The sequence below is a fragment of the Harpegnathos saltator genome, unplaced genomic scaffold, assembly GCF_003227715.2.
Source record: "Harpegnathos saltator strain DR-91 unplaced genomic scaffold, Hsal_v8.6 scaffold379, whole genome shotgun sequence".
NCBI lineage: Eukaryota > Metazoa > Arthropoda > Insecta > Hymenoptera > Formicidae > Harpegnathos > Harpegnathos saltator.
Genome location: NW_020230182.1, coordinates 31372 through 48504, shown reverse-complemented (window position 1 = coordinate 48504; position 17133 = coordinate 31372). Strand labels below are relative to the sequence as shown.

General features: G+C 40.2%; 1 protein-coding gene across 4 annotated transcripts; it reads right to left on the bottom strand.

Moving 5' to 3' along the window:
* Nucleotides 1-2971: 2971 nt before the first annotated feature.
* magu (SPARC related modular calcium binding-like protein magu) lies at nucleotides 2972-17128 on the bottom strand. 4 transcript variants are annotated; one of them, XM_011146034.3, is made up of 10 exons: nucleotides 16126-17127; nucleotides 9993-10152; nucleotides 8989-9363; nucleotides 8301-8525; nucleotides 6599-6679; nucleotides 5389-5469; nucleotides 4878-5108; nucleotides 4540-4712; nucleotides 4048-4213; nucleotides 2973-3767 (listed from the first exon to the last, which is right to left on the bottom strand). In XM_011146034.3, exons 1-10 carry the CDS (start codon nucleotides 16213-16215, stop codon nucleotides 3685-3687), a joined length of 1665 nt encoding a protein of 554 aa, XP_011144336.1. In that variant the 5' UTR covers nucleotides 16216-17127; the 3' UTR covers nucleotides 2973-3684. The 4 variants fall into 4 exon arrangements, with proteins under 4 accessions (XP_025156358.1, XP_011144336.1, XP_011144337.1 ...); XM_011146035.3 differs by having other exon boundaries at nucleotides 6599-6649; XM_011146036.3 differs by lacking the exon at nucleotides 6599-6679.
* Nucleotides 17129-17133: the final 5 nt, after the last annotated feature.

Below are 17133 nucleotides of genomic sequence, written 5' to 3'. Positions count from 1 at the left end.
AGGAATAAATTCAACGCAAGCGCAGTGACATTAGACGTTGTTTTCACATTTAACTACTTATATGATGCCGTAATTCTTTGACTCCGTAATTAATTTAGCATTTTGGACATTAAGATTATATAAATCACTTGTACATGGGATTGTACGAATATAATGAACAAATAAATAATCATAATTAACAAGTATATCATTACTTCGAGAATCTTAATCGTTGCAATATTCGGCTCATTCGTTGCAATATTCGATTTATTACGTGAGAATTTCGCAGCGATTAATTTATAATGCAAAATTCAACAAAGGTTTACATACAAATTATCGTCGGAAATAGGGAAGATAAGTTTCGTAGTATTTGTAATGATAAAATATCATATCAAGTCATGTTTAGATATAAATATTCTATGATTGAGTGCTGCACTTTACGCTTTCGGCTTACAGAAAAAACACCTCGCGAGCGACCGTTATTAATAATATCGAATGTAGTCTTCATGGATTTGTTATAAAATTTTATAAATTTGTTACAGTAAAATTTTTAATATTTTTCAAATATCAGACCTCTCGGGTATTTTGATGTATTTGATGCTTTTAAAAATTAAATAAAGCAATATGATTGGCCAAATTGCTCTACATCAAATGTATCGATATGTTTCGAAAAACTCAATTGCTATAATGTTCAAGTAATTGTGGGACGGTCGAGGTGCAATGATTTATACACACACAACAAGCCATTTCATATTTCTCACGATTTTAGCTTATCAAAAATGTCTCACGTCTGAATTACCATCGGGAGTGCCGAAAATAATGGTCCGTTCTTTGTAGCTGCACTGTTGAACTGGTGCAATAAGTTAAAGTGAGACAAATATAGGTTTTCTCACTCTAGCTTATTGCACCAGTTCAGCAGTGCAGCTACAAAGAACAGACCATAAGATTTGCACGTTCATCATAAAGAAATATGGGTATGGGAATAAGTTTTAATCGTTTCCCCATAGATGGCATTAATAGTATCGCTTGCATCTTTTCTAACCTTTCGATACATGGATTTAAAAGGTGTATATGTAAGCTGTTAAACGCAGTATAAGACTTTTGTTTGGAGTGCAAACAGCAAGTATTCATATCGCATCGAAAATGTCGGAATTTGTTCCAAAAAAGCAGCATTTGCGGGAAGTTCTTCTCCACTACTATCTTTTGAAGAAAAGTGCTGCGGAAACGTGCCGTTTGCTTGTGGATGTTTACGGCGACCATGCTCCATCGGAGCCAACTTGCAGATATTGGTTCCAACGCTTCAAAAGAGGTGATTTCGATGTCAACGACAAAGAAGGCGATGGTGCCTCAAAAAGGTTCCAAATTGAGGAGCTTGAGAAATTGCTTGATATTGATCCATGTCAGACACTTGAAAAATTGTCTGCAGCATTGGATGTTGATCGATCCACCGTTGGAAAATGCCTACATGCGCTGGGAATAGTTCAGAAGGCAGGAAATTGGGTACCACACGAGTTGAAGGAAAGGGACATTGAAAGGCGCTTGGTCACGTGCGAAATGTTGCTTCAACGACAAGAAAGAAAGAGTTTTTTGCATCAGATCATCACTGGCGATGAAAAATGGATTCACTACGACAATCCTAAACGCAAACTAGCATGGGTGAAGCCAGGTGAACCAGGTCCATCAACGCCAAAGCGCAATATTCACGGGTCAAAGGTCATACTCTGTATCTGGTGGGATATGCAGGATGTAGTCTACTATGAGCTGCTGAAACCGTCCGAAACTATCAATTCCCAACGTTACCGACTTCAACTAATACGTTTGAAACAAGCTATTCAAGAAAAACGGCCGAAATGGCGCGATAGACACGAGAAGCTGATTTTGCAGCACGACAACGCTAGGCCACATTGGTCAATCCGTCCGGACATACCTAGAAGGGGTGAAATGGGAGGTCCTACCCCACCCGCCGTATTCACCAGACATTGCCCCTTCACACTATCATTCGTTCCGGTCGATGCAGTCGGCACTTACTGGAAAGCGCTTCACCTCATATGACAGCATACAAAAATGAGTCAATGACTGGATCGCCTCGAAAGAAATAGAAATAGAATTCTTCACTCGAGGAATCTGTTTATTGTCCGAAAGATGGGCGAAGGTTGTCGCTTCAGATGGAAAATATTTTGAATAAAATTATTTAATATTTTCATATTTAAGCTATGTTTTATGTCTACATAAAAAAACGATTAAAACTTAGTCTCATACTCAATATTATTAGAAAACTATCGAAAATAAATATTTAGTAACTGGAAATGTCGAATAAAATATCGGCCATGTCGTATTATGGCTGCTCAAAACTCAAATAACTATGCTTCACACTTTTCATCTATTGAAGGAGTTTTTCATACAAATTATTGTTAGATCGTCAAAAGTCAGTATCTCTGAGCTATTAAAATTAGAACTAAGTATATTTATTTTTTTGAATCTGTATTTGGTGAAAACATTTGGAAGAACCTATTTTCTAAAATATCTGTCGTATGCCAGAAAAAAATATTTAAACTTATTAATTTTATAAATCATCAAGATAGAGGAAGTATTGTCATGATGACGTATTAAAAATTCAAAGATCTCAGGATTTCTTATAATTTATTTTCTTTAACATTAATTTTTATAACATTAATATTTATATGCATATGCAAAAATAAAGCTGTAAAAATAAATTCCATATTTATTATATATATAAATTAAAAAATTCTATTATCTCGTATTTCTATATTTAATGAAAATTAATAATTTCGTTTTTTTTATTTTATTATTGTTAATTATATACATTTATACAGTAATTTTGTAGGTCTTACGAATATAAATTAGATTATCAATTTTTTTGTCAAATGTAATGGAAATATTTTCAATCCTCATTTCCTTTTTGGATTCATTCTGTTTGTAATTCATTTTTATTTTATATCAATATAGAAATGTCAATTTATTAACAAAAAATTGGCACTGATAAAGTAAGGATTACAGTCTTCTTAAAAAAATATATAAACAAAATTCTACTCTGATATTTAAGCAAAAATAATCATTCAACTAAGTATTTCTCTAATTTCTGCTTAAAATAACATACAAGATTTCTTTCTGATTTTAATTTCAAACCAAAAAAAATCTTGCAATACAAAATCAAAACCTCTCAAAATGGCAGTTAATTACTTATCGTATAATTACGTCAATATGTGAGTTTATAAGCTGCATAACTAATTTGTCTAATACATCGCGTAGTTGTAAGCAAACCAGGTGAGTTTGTCGATTCACCTGATATTTACGCATTATTGTAGCATGGTCAGCCGAATACTTCGTATGTCGTATTATAGATACATTTCAGCTATCTTAGAAATTTTATGTCAATTATTATATCGATATTCGATACGCTGGTACGCTGATGTGCAAATAGTTCAACATGTGCTACAACATGTTTATTTATGTTTATAATAACGATTGATAAAATCTAGAAAATTATGCTTACATGTTTGTCTTACGATCAAATTCGTCGTTATGTTATTTCACTGTATGACATATCAGTTATATCCACATTAATGGTTACAAAATACATTATAAACCAGAGTCTTCAACAGCAACTGATTTAGAGTTCAACAGCGAAAAGGATTATCGTCCCTTTACAAAATCACGAACACACTTTATTATCACATTATGCTGCTAATCATCGCCATTGAGAAACTTGTCTAATGGATTTGGACCCGTCCTCTTCGGTTTACTCGTCGATGCTTTCTCCATGTCGCCTGAAACGCGTTTGAAACTTATTAAAAATCAGTAGTACGACAGTTGAATATACATAGATTCAAATCAATATGCATTCAAAAAATATACATATCGCAGGATATAAGTAAATTAAATTAACGCCGTTTTTTACACTGCGGATGATTTATAAAAAAGTTATAATTCCTTTATCAACTGAATTCACAGAGATCCCTATAATATGTATGCTATATATAAAAACTGTAACTAAACAAGAAGATAGAAATAAGTGAAGTAGAAAAATGAAGTAACGTAATAGATTACTTGTTGTTGGACGTTGAGCATTTAGACAGCTGAGCCACTCTGTCATGCTGATCCTTCTGTCGTTGTTGATGTCGCAGTATCTCGGCAACTTCTTACCACATCTCCGAAGCTGCCTGTTACTTGCCACCATCACGCGAAAACTCTTCCATTCTTTTCTCTCTAAGACCTACGCAATATGACAATTATACAAATTAATTCTTACATCCCAAGTGATTAGTTTAATATTCCATCGGCCAACTGTTGCTTTACAAAATGCTGATCTATATTTCTTCTACACATTTCTTTTTTTCTAATGCAACCGATTAAGGATAAACGATATACTTAATTCCGTATGATTTTATTTACAAGCATTTGTTTAAAATATAATAAAGAGAGAGCTTTGAGATCTCTAGCTCTCTAGCTCTTAAACGATTATCTAAACGTATTCTTAAAGATAAAGAAATGCAGGCACAATTGCCTTTCGTTAAATAATTTTGTCGTTCAGTATCCCACCTTATTTTTATTCTTATCAAGCATCACAAAATGCCACGTAGCTATCCTCTCCTCTTTAGAAGCTGGCCACTTGGCGGTAGTCTCATCGGAATCGGTGTTCGATGCCCTCATCTTCGTTTGCATAAGGTCCATTAGATCTCGGAGAAATAGTTGTTTTTTCGACTCTGGGCATCCTGTCGGTATTACATAATTAAAGTCGGTATATAAAACATACATGCCAGATAAAGATTGTAAGATACGGGACGAGAAGTCCGTTTTGTAATATCTAGTTCAAAATAATTGTAATGTATAATTTTTAAAAAAGCAACAAAATAGTAATGGAACTTCGATATACTTGCCTTTCATAGGTCTGCTAGGAGTTGGGACTGGGTTGCAATTCGGAACGGGACTTTTACCGGATGTTCCTGGTATAGGTTTGCCCGTATCTTGATATACGCACCAGCAATAACCCGAGTAACATTGTATTCGGAGGTATCTCCCATCGGGTGTGCATTGTGGAACGTAAAACTTTTCTTCCATATGCATTTGACCTTCCATCGCCGTTTTCCTGTCCGTCGTACAATCGATCGCTGCAAAAACATTAGAATTAATTATTATTTAGTATAACTAAATAAATAGTAAATCGTTGCTGAAGAAAAAAACAATTATTACGATATGAAACAATAAACAAGCAAATGCCGTGTTATAGTAACGACCAAAGGATTGCAAGGGATCTACATAGTAAATCAATTAACATGCGTTGAATTAACAATGTCTGTTAAATGAAGTTATATGCAACACATAACACAATTACATGAAACAATTACATAAAAATTACAAGTTAAACGCACAAATAGAAATAGAACTTACCTTCATTTTCCTCCTTAGTATCTGTGAGTTCGTCGGTAAACGTTGATTTCGAATGAACAGGTGCAGGGCTACCTTTCAAAACTGCGAAAGATATTTAAAGTTAATGTAGCGCCACTCTTCTCTGTGAATTTAATTTAAAATGCAACCACCGAATTTTTGATCCCCAAAACTTCAGAATATTATATAATACGCTCGAATACATATTACCTTTATCATCGTGAAATGCTTCAAACGAAATCGCCATTTATCAATTGTTGTACATGATGTTATTATTTTATTACTAACTGAGATTGAGGACAGAATACAATTACAAAAAACCAAAATACAAATACAAACAGAAACAATATACAAATCGTGCAAAATACGACTGAATATCGGGATTGAGAATGAATAATAAACGGTTTATATCTCTTTAATAAAACGCTACTGCAAAATCTGAGATATTTCGTAAAAACGAGGCGTTACGTATGAAGATAAGAAATAAAAAAAGAAACATATTTGACAGATCGGTATCGCGATAATTTACAAAAGAAATATCGTAGAAGTTAAAAATGTGTCTTTGTTTAGTACATGGTCGAAATATTTTACTCAGCATATATATTTTGTACAGCTTGTAAGGTTTAAAACAAATTGTTAATTGCAGCGGTTTATAAACAAAACATGATGTATATATGTACAGTTTGCAAGGTAATTTTGCAAATCTATGTTATTGACATCAAAGTTTTCGTATATCACAGAGTATATATTCACAGAGAAAGCGCTGTCACGTAAGAGTCCATTAACTTACCATTCACGAATCTAAGACACAACTTTGTATTTCTCAGGTCCTTAACTATTTACTACATAAGTCATCTAAATAATGATAATAAGAATAAGAACATGTTACAATTAATTATTAAATTTATCGTTATCAAAACATCTCTCTCTCTCTTTCATCTCTCTCTCTCTCTCTCTCTCTCTCTCTCTCTCTCTCTCTCTCTCTCTCTCTCTCTCTCTCTCTCTTTATATTTTCCAAATTATATTAAATAATTCTTGCGAGAAAAGGATATTAATTTACAATTGACTCTATTGTGTGTGTCTTCTATTAGAAACCAGTAAATAACATATTTAATATAACACATATTGGGTCATATAAAGAATTGTCGCTTATATAAAAAAATGGAAAGATATAAACGTGACAGTGCTTTCGACTTGCAAGACTGGGACTCACCTTGGTCCGTGGCCCGTGTCCTTTGGGCCTCAGGGACCTCGGGGCGCTCGTCTGCGGGGTTCAGCGACAAGAACAAATGTACTAAATGATAACAATGATGTCACTCAGCCGACCGGCCTTACCTATATATGTACAATTTTTGTTTTGTGTCATTCACGCATCGCAGGTTTATTTTAGCACAGCAACGAGCGAGCGAACACGGATAATAATTCAGCAACGACAGAAAATTCCACGTGCGCGCGCAAAACAACACATGCACGTTCATGTCAACTCTTTGCACTCGCATATCAGATGTACTGCGTCCGCTTGATTCTCATGTGTGCGATGTGATTAAAATAGTGCAATTAGTGTAACGGTGGCTAGGAAGAAAGAAAACTTTGTGGAATGTGGAATGTCGAAACTCGTAGTGTGTGAAATAGTTTTCAGCAGATCTTCTCCAAGCATTTACTGATTCTTTATCGTATAAAGAATATTTCTGCAAATTTATACACATACTGATTTTATTGATTGTTATTTCTGCGGATTTTTTTAAGTTAGATTTCACATGAACATTGTGTGACTTCTCTCTTGCGGAACATGATTTATTTTCGTTTTTCTTGTCCGTTACAAGTTTCCCTATTGCAGAAAATTTCAAATTAACAAGCCATTCAGCATAGAGAAAAGGAATGCATTTTTTTGTAACATGAGAGCGCATTTTAACTCCTTTTTTTCATCCGAAGAAAACGTGTAATTGCTCTTGTGGCCGTTAAATTGGTGCAAAAGGTTTGCATGCAAACTATTCGTATAATACAATTACATAAAAAAAAAGCAGTATTTGTTTTTACTTCGGTTTAGTGTAATTCTTTTCCTCCAAGTTTATGTTCCATTGTTTTATAACATATAGTAATACTGATAACCGCGGAATGTTCCTCCAAGAATGCTCCGATAAAAGAAAAGCAAACGATCGTTAAATCATGATGCCGAAATTATCGTGATCATACTTTTCAGCTTGCTCTCATAGTTACGTGCGTTTTTTGCGAATCAAGCAATTTTACTTCGTCTGAGGACTTGCACTCCTCGTACAGATTGCACGAATATCTAACATCACGTTCAGGATTCAGGATTTCACGCAGACACCGGCGGTTTACACGTCATTAGATGGTCGCAAATAGCAAATAATCTTTGTCGTCGCGACGCGTGGGCGAGGATTTAGCTCCATACACGAGGTCAATTGCTTCAATTTCACGGCGACCGGTCGCCGTTCGTGTGGGCAAACTTCCGGCAGGATTCGCAAATGTTAAGCATACGGATCGCGGCGCATGTGCTCCTTAACGCGCGTGACATCCTGTCGACGTCGCCGTCGTCGTCTTCGTCGTCGTCGTCGTCGCCGTCGCTGTCTCTTTCGTCGTAGTCGTTGCTTTAATTCAAGCAGCGATTTAGACACCGAAATGACGTTGCTCTTCCGGCATTACGCTTAACGCAGAAAATTGCTACCGCCGTTCCCCGCGCGTCTGCATGCTTGCCGCAATAATTTTACGCCGTCGCCCACCACCATCACCATCACCATCACTATCACCACCAACATCGCCACCACCACTGCCACCGCCATCATCATCATCATCATCACCATCACCATCACCATCACCATCATCATCATCATCGTCATCATCATCGTCATCATCGTCAGAAAAAAACCGAAGGATGCGATATGTGTTAAACTTACGAGTAAAATCATTCACGAGGCAAGCACCCCATTCCTGCTTGGATAGCTTTAAATCTCGATTTAGGTCGCACGTGCGGGCGAACGTGCGTGCGCACTTCTTCGGTCTCACCGCCTTCTTAGCGAGTCTTCTAAGCTCCTTGTACTCCGCTCTGTTCAAGTAGCCGTCCCCGTCCTTGTCCAGAGTCACGAATTTCCACGACAGCACCCGCCCGACATCCTTATCGCCTAACGAGCGACACATATATCTCAGTATCTCTTGACATTACATCCGTCCAGTTCATACCGAAGGTATGAATATTGCAGTTTGCGTGCCTTATCGTTATTCGTCGAGTTACAAGCCGAGTTACGAACAAATCGTTCACTCTGTACTATCGCAAAGGCGAAAATTGTTATTTTAACTTTGAACGAAATCGATCCTTCGAATTACGTCGTAATACAAGTGACTCTACTATCGAGTTTAATGAGGACCATATGCTGTCGCTAAACATTCAGCTTTTTCCTACACAATCTCTATACTACTCGGAGATTCGCATTTGATCCTGTTGTTCTAAGAGATGTGAGGAAGATTAATGATTATCGGCCTACAAGTCGCAGGGAACGAAGGAGAAACGTAAACGCGAATCATCTAGCTCGACCCATCGTGCTCCTCTCGACGAAATCGCACGTAGCGAAATTGTACGTAGCTTACCATCAGCGGATATATTCGTCCGCCTGTACTCGATCTTGAAGTTCTCGATGAGGTTCGCGTTGAACTTGGACTTCTCGTTGCGATCGCAGGTATTCCGGTGCCTGTTGCTGTCGTACTGCCTGCGTTGTTTCCAATTCGGCGAGCGCCGTCTTTGGCCGCTCCTAATGGAAGCAGCAGATCTGGAACCGGGTCTCAAACATCGTGGTCTGTCGTGTCTTACCGACGTGTCGGGCAACGGCCGACCTTGCGGCGTCACGCACCAGCAGTACCCGGTTTCCGTGTGACACTGGACCGGCGCGTACGTACCGTCCGGCCGACAAGTGGGCTCCGCGCCCGGTCGAGCGGTCAGCTTCGCCGAGAAGCACGCCGGTGTCTCTGAATAATTCGGCAAAAATCACCAAGTTATTATTATTATTATTATTATTATCATTCACGATAACACATAATCGAGAGAATCGTAATTGAAAGAGAATAAAGATGGCTTCTTTGTGCTATTCTGAAGGAATACTTGTGACTTCTCGCGCGTGAGTTATCATCCGATTATCATCACCAATTTGTACTTATTTCATACGAGATATATTGAGATTCAAATAGCCCGAGATTGCGATCTGTAAATACAATACAACTTTATAACTTAATTACGCACTCTCAGTCAAAGATCGTAAATAATTTACGACTGTACATATTGCGGTCTTAGAAAGGAAGAAGGGATCCATAAATGGATCCGCGTAGATCCGCGAATATTCAAGCAAGTTCATTAAGATCGTTATTAGAGGATGATCGAAAAATTTATAATTTATGAATATAAAAGGACTTTTGAATCTGAAATTTTCTATTGTACCGAGAAAAAGAGAGAAAAGAAGATAAATAAAGGGACTCGGTTCAATCTAAAACGGAAGATTTCCCATGCCCACTACGAGTGTTATAGTCGCAAAATTTCCTATATCACAAGGTCTGCGGGATTCTATTCAAAGATACTCGGCTTAAGACATTAAAGCACCTACCTGGACAAGGCCCGGTATGTTTAATAAGGATAGACACGCCTTGGCATTGCTTAGAGATAGCCTGACACTGACTGGGGTATGTGACTCCGTCACTTCCGCAAACGGGTGTACTTCCACCGCCGTTCATCATGCATTCGGCTATCCTCTTTCTACACTCCTCCTGCAACGACAAAAAAGAAAAGAAATCGCACAAGTATTAAATGGCAAATCGATCGCCGATCAATTTCAGAGCGGTTCACCAACGAACCATCCCGCGCGGTGTTTTCGAGTGCTTTCTACCTCCGGAACGACGCGACGCCTGGAATATTATCTTTGAAACTGTTCTCGATCCTGTAGCCTCTTTGATTTTCCGCGCTTTGGTTTTCGACGGAGGATATTTTTAGAGGCGAGACGAGAGAACAAGCGCGATTCACGTCCGATCGATCGAGAGAGAGAGAGAGAGAGAGAGAGAGAGAGAGAGAGAGAGAGAGAGAGAGAGAGAGAGAGAGAGAGAGAGAGAGAGAGAGCTCATTGGAACGCGCGGACGTCTCTCGAGACGTCTCGGAGCCGCGGATCTGAAGCCGCGTACAGGAAACGAACGGAGCATAGCAGGATTAAACAACGTCTACTGTTCCGACGCCTATATATAACCGAGCGCGCGCGCGCGGTATCGCGAAAAATCTCGGGCGGCAATAACGAGGCGCGCGCCAACAAATCGCGCTTTCTGTTCTGCTCCCGCGTCAGCGACGTCCGAGCGACGTCCGATCGTGTCCGAGGTGGCGCCAACCCAGCTGCATTAGGCATGCATTATCAATCATTGGCATTCAGCGTGTCGGTGTAACGCGCCGGGTTGCAATGCATCGCGTGGCAATGCGCCATGTAGCACCGGTGCGCATCGCCGCATGCGTGACGCATTCCGGGCGCCACGGATGCGTCGTGCCGCAACAATCACTCAGCCTCTCTTCCTGATTTATTGGAGTGCCGCCCTCTCCTCCGCTCCCCTCCCCCGTTCGCTCCTCATTGCCACGAGTGATACACGCATTGTGGCATTGATGTTAGATAGCCGGAAGAGCGACGATGTTTCCTCGTGCGCGCCGTGAAATTTCTCTCGGTTCTCTGTACGCTCGACTCTCCGGTACGGAGAGCTGATCAGCCCGCGAATGAAATTAAATCCCGAGCACGCGACGGCCGATACCGCCGATACCGCCGATACCGCGTTGGCTATCTTTCATCAATTTCCGCGCGACGAATCGCCTCTCCCTCTCGTCCTCTTTGTCTCTCACTTCCGTCTCTCCTCGTCTCTCCTGTAATTAGTAATAGGCGACTTGTACGCGGCTGACGTCGTCGCCGGGAGGTGTGTGTAATATTCCGTAATCGTTCTCGGTATGACAGCGCGCGCTTAAGAATATATATTTTTTAACGTAACGAGATAAACGCGGCTGCTCGTGAACGGCAAGCACCGAGAAAGCACCGAAAGAATGTGTTTAAGAAACCTGTTTGGGGAGAGCCGATGTCTTACCGGGCCCTCTCTTCTTCGCCCTCCTGCTCGTCGTCTCTACTCCCTCCCCCGCCCCCCTCCTGCGAAACTAACTCTCCGCGTTACTCACGGCCAACAGTCACGTCGCGCACACGCACAGAAATTCTCCCCGAAAGCTCTCGGTCTCCAACCGGTAGATATTCCTCGCTCACCTTCGTCGGGACCGAAGAATATCGGTCATTTGAATTAGCTATAACTAGACTAACTAGACGGCTAGAGCTACTTCTTCTCTCCTCCTCAATCTATCTCCTTAGATTGCAATTGGCGTTGTAACACTAACGGGAGAAAGGAATCTCACGGTTGATCTCACGTCACAAAGTCCTTTCCACGTCGACGTAACGTGAGCCCAAGTATTCACCCTTCCTATTTTTCACGCCCGAGGATCCCATTTAAGCGCAGACGCGAGAAGGAAATTTATTTTTGCAACGCGCGGTTTATTAGTCTCTCCTTATAAGCCGGCCCGCTAATAAACCGCCGTCATCTCGTGCTTAGAATCGATCACGCTACACCGCGGTCAATTGTCCGTTGCGTCAATTGTCAAGCCGCGAATCAATTGCGGCCGTGTGGCGCCGGCTTCACTATTTTTTGCTCCAATTCCTGCCGTTCCGTCATACATCTTGATCGTGACACTCGCACGAAACCCGCAATTAGCGCCGGGCTATCATGGAAGTTACGGCGCGATAATTGACGTCTTTGTGCTCGATGACAACGTGACGTTTACCGCGCACGCAAGTTAATAATTAACGATCGCCCTTGACGAAGTGACGCGAATATCAGAAAAAAGAGCAGTGGCAAGATACAAGAACAACAAATGCAGCAACGAGACGGTGGAGATGGTGGAAGAAAAGGGGGGAAGGGAGGGAATAAAAAATTTATCAGAATAAAAGAATGTGTATCAGGAAGCAAAATCGAGCAGCATTTCATAGAAAATTATCAAAATGTATCTCTTGTTTCTCGGTACTTCGTCTAGTCATCCCGATTACATTTCTGCTGGAACCGTGAGACATTTATACGGCAGGAATCATGCGTTATTAATGAGATGCGTGCGTCAAATCTCGAAGGTCGGCATGCGGGCGAAAAAATGCGGTTGAGATAAAAAAGAAAAAAGAATGATGATGAGAACCGCAAAACGGTATGGCGCGATAATTTATCGGCGATCAGTCGCTCTGGCACGCAACCGGAACAATAAAAGAAAAGCGATTCGAAACAGCCAAGTTCCTTTGCGAATATTTCTTCGCGTACGTATTTACATAGAAGAGAACTTTTACGCGAAGGAAGTTTGAGATATCGACATGAGATTTTTTATTTAATTCGTTCGCCTACCGCTGTGATTTTAAATGAGATTTTGGAAACAATTTCTATCAATCTCGTAAATGATCCTTTGTGTTCATTCCTTGTTTTGGAGAAATTTATTCTCTTTTATACATCTTCAATTTGTTTCTGTTCTTAACCTTTTCAATTGTAAGTTTTATCAGACATTTTCTGATATCTGAAAAAAATCGAAGTGTAAATACGAAAGCTGAATTAGAATTCAGTGGTTGTTGGTCGCGCGCAAAATTTTATCGTAAAAGAACAACAAATATTCGCAATGTAATATATTTAGAATATTTTGCTCCTCGTTTTGAAAATTCTCTTCGACTGATCAAAGAAATAGTAATAATGTTAATAATAATAATGAAATGTGAAGGATAACACGTCAAAGATCAGTTCTCTAACTAGCCTTCACATTTATTGGTAAGTCTTATGAAACTTTTGGCAACATTAAGAGTAAAAATACAGCGCCATAAATGTCACGGATATGTACCCATAAAATACAAAGTATATCCTTATTTTATTCCCGCGCGATCTCACATTGCGTCTCGTTTATAGCGTCGCAAATTGAATCCACCGCTCCGAGACTGCACCGGTTTCAATGGCCGGCTTTTAGCGGAGACGTCGAGCGTCTACCGAGTGCGATAACAATGGTTTTAACGTGCAGACGCTCGGTTCCTTGTACGTCAAAGCCGCCTAATTGTAGTCTCGTTGTTCGATACACGACACTATTGCGGCACAATGTGGCGAGATGAGATGTCTTTTTCTCTCTCTCTCTCTCTCTCTCTCTCTCTCTCTCTCTCTCTCTCTCTCTCTCTCCCCCCCTCTCTCTCTCTCTCTCTCTCTCGTTGACGAGAACCTAGACGGGAAGGGAATAAGTTCGACGGTTACTCGGCCGCCTTTATCGTAATTAATTCGATAAGGAAGAAACGAATGACCGCGATATAAATAAAAACGATTTTCTCCCTTAACGGCTGTGCAACTAGAGTCGCGCATACATGCGATTCCGACCGACGACTACACACGCCGTCGCTATCGCCGCGGAAATTGATTGGACCGCACGATTTCTTATTCGCATGTAATCTCGCGCATACGCATTCCCTCGTGCAGCATCGAGAACGATACCTCATCTTGCGGCTATAACGCGAGAAAGTACTTTTACCTCGTTATTATGTGTTAAATATATATATATATATATATATATATACATATGTGTGTGTGTGTGTGTATTTATTGCTGATAATTGTCGTTACAAAATGTGTGCCTCCTTGTGTACCTCGAATCGTATATTTCGCTTTGCCTGTGGATTCGACGGGACATTGTCCTCTCTTTGTCTTGTTAACTACAAGCAGGTAGCACAAATGTTGTTTGCCAATTTTTGATATCATGGGGCTTCAACATGATTTGACTCTGTCAAAAAAGAGAGAGGAAAAACAAGAAAAAAAAATCATTGTAACCGACGATATCAAAATAATTGAATTCAACAAAGTTCCGCTCTCGGACGCTCGATCGTCAATTAATTTCGGAATCTCTTGTTACTTGCGGCACTACCTTGCTAATTGTAACCAAGTTAGCCACGGATACGTTACGGCAAAGCCGTGAGCAATCATCGGCGCGGCGATAAGCCGTGCTTATAATTGACTAGAAAAAATCGTAACGCTCGCTGCAACTTTAATTATGACATTAGACACACCGCGGTTTACCTTTCTTCTTTACTCAACGCAAACAAAAGACTACTTGTATCGCAGCCAGGGCTGCTCAAGTGCGGGATAAAGAGAAACATTTACATCGAGCACAAAACTGTAATCGTTTTCATGCGCTAACAACGAAGAAGAAGCCAGAGATGGGATGATATTAAGGTTGGCTGAGATATCTCGGATTTCCTGAAATCGCCTTCGCCGGTTTTAGTTGAATGCGCCAGTTGAATGTCCCGAGTAATATTTACAGCGACGCCAAGAGCAACGTACTTCCCTCTGTTATTTCCGTTATTTTTAATATGTTCTCACAGCATCCTCTCTCAATTATATCTCTTCATCGTTCCTAATGTGCAAATGTCTAGTCTTAAAGTGAGTCAGTGTACTAGGCAAGTCACTGGAGTCAGTACCGACTCTAGTGGCAGTTGAGAGTCGTGACGTGCTGATTTACATTCGAAATTACTTACTGCATTTACAGGATTATTTCGATGAGGCGTATTTAATTTCTCTTAAAATGGCACATGGAATGTGTTAGTGTACAGTTTATCTTTGACGCGCAACAACTTGATGCATGTGTATTTCAGTCGTGTTGCATGACGTAAATCCAAACTATCGATTTCTCAAAAATGTGTAACAACAAATTTATTGTATGATACTAATCTCCGTGTGCGACTCAAAGTTATGCTATCTTATCTTTACTCCCATTTATATTTGTCTAAGAAGAGACAAAAATTATCTCTCAATTATTTCCACTTTCACTACAAACAGCAAATCTCAAATATTCGAGTGAAAAGCCATACAAATCGTTTTGTACAAACCTGAGCGCGTGCATTATTAACCCTAGAACGCTGAAACGAATAAATCTTACGCACATAAAATAACTCAGATATCCTGTCATGTATTCAAAATTGAAGCCGTAAGATTGTCTCTAAACGTCTTATGAGAATTAATATCTGCCTACGGTCACTACAACTTTTTATTTATGTAAATTCTTTTTATTTTTGATGAAAATAACTATCAAGGAAACATAAATTAACAACTTTAGTGCAAATTTTTGCAGACGTTAATCAATTAAAAATATTTAAGAATTATAGAATTTAACGATGCAAATTGTCAAAAGTATAAAATGCATAAAAAATGTACTAAAAGTAAAAATGAAAAATATATACATACATTTATTTGAAAATATGTAATAGAATATATACATATAAACACAAGTATCTGGAATATCAATAAATAACTAATCAAACAAGGAAGCATCTAAAGATAAAAGAATTAACTACTATCTGACAGTAGGAACGCAGAGAATCTGATGGGTCTATCTAGTTGATTATCAATTGAGAACGATAAAAACTCAAAGAGGAGAATAGAAATCGAAGAATTTAAGAGAATCCAATGAAACATAATATAATAAAATTTCCAAGATAAAACTTCCATTACTTTATTCCAGTTTCAATCATACGAAGTCGTAATCATCTAGTCCGGATCTGACCTAAAAGCTCGAACTCGCGGAATCTTCGAAACGCGACGGATGAAATCGAGTATTAAAGAAGCTGCTAATAACTGGAAATAAAGTAAAGAATTAAAGAAAGAAAAAATTATCATTAATTACCTTAGCCGTTGTGACGGTGTTGGCCACGGCGTGGATATCGGCGACGACGAGCGACAGGCACACGACGACGCGTATCGTCGGGAGTATCATCGTCTCACGTTCTCGTCAACACTTTGCGTTTTCGGTCAATGATAAAAGAGATCGAAATCACTGAAGTTCACGGAGGAAAGGGAGGAACTAAAAGAAACGCACACACGCACGAGCACGACACGCAAGAGCACACTCCGTGTGTTCATATGCACCCACTCGTTCCCGCTGCTGCGTTCCCGACACGGCGCAGCATGTTTCCCCGCTTATTTCATTTGACAGCGTGAGTCCCGATGGGACCGCTCTCAGCTCCTACGATTACTACGACTACCTGCCACGGACGGTTGTGCGAATGGTCGAGAATGCGCGTCGCCGATCCAGAGTATCCAGAGGAGGCTGAAGGTGGAAGGAGAGAGCTCGTCCGTGCGCGCAAGATCCCTTGCGAAAAAGAAAGAGAGAGAGAGAGAGAGAGAGAGAGAAAGAGAGAACAGTACACAACACCACCGAGCGTTCGGCGATCGCGACCAACCGTGGCGAATGCTGCGGAGCAACTGGCACTTGCCACTTGCTTGGCCGCTGGAACAGCCTCTGGCCACGGCCCGATATTCGCCGGGGCACTCCGCCGCTGCACTCCTCTTCCGACGACAACGGACACTCCGGTGCCCCGCGATCTCTACGCCGGGGGAGTAGGGATGCCCGCGATGCTTCATAATATAAGTACTCTCAAGTACGAAGTACTTCATCGACGTCGTTGCTCGTTGTCGTCTCGTTCTTATCGTCTCCGTCGACACGCTGGTACGTGTATCGGCGATACTTTATACTTTCGATAATTAATCGAGCAAGGGCTCGTATTTCGATTCACTCGGGCACCGCCGCACGCTCGACCGTCGTCCACTCCAGCACACCTGTTCACTCAGGTATGCGGCGATTTTCACCTCTCCCTCGCACTCGCTCTCCGTTCCTTCTCTCTTTTTCTCTCTT

Bases quoted from the DNA above. Each gene is read 5' to 3' on its own strand.
- magu (XM_011146034.3), bottom strand. From the start codon at position 16,215: ATGATACTCCCGACGATACGCGTCGTCGTGTGCCTGTCGCTCGTCGTC. The intron at 4,713-4,877 runs GCAAGTATATCG...TAATACCGACAG, and splicing joins TCCTAGCAGACCTATGAAAG to GATGCCCAGAGTCGAAAAAA. The intron at 3,768-4,047 runs GTAATCTATTAC...AACGCGTTTCAG, and splicing joins TGCTCAACGTCCAACAACAA to GCGACATGGAGAAAGCATCG.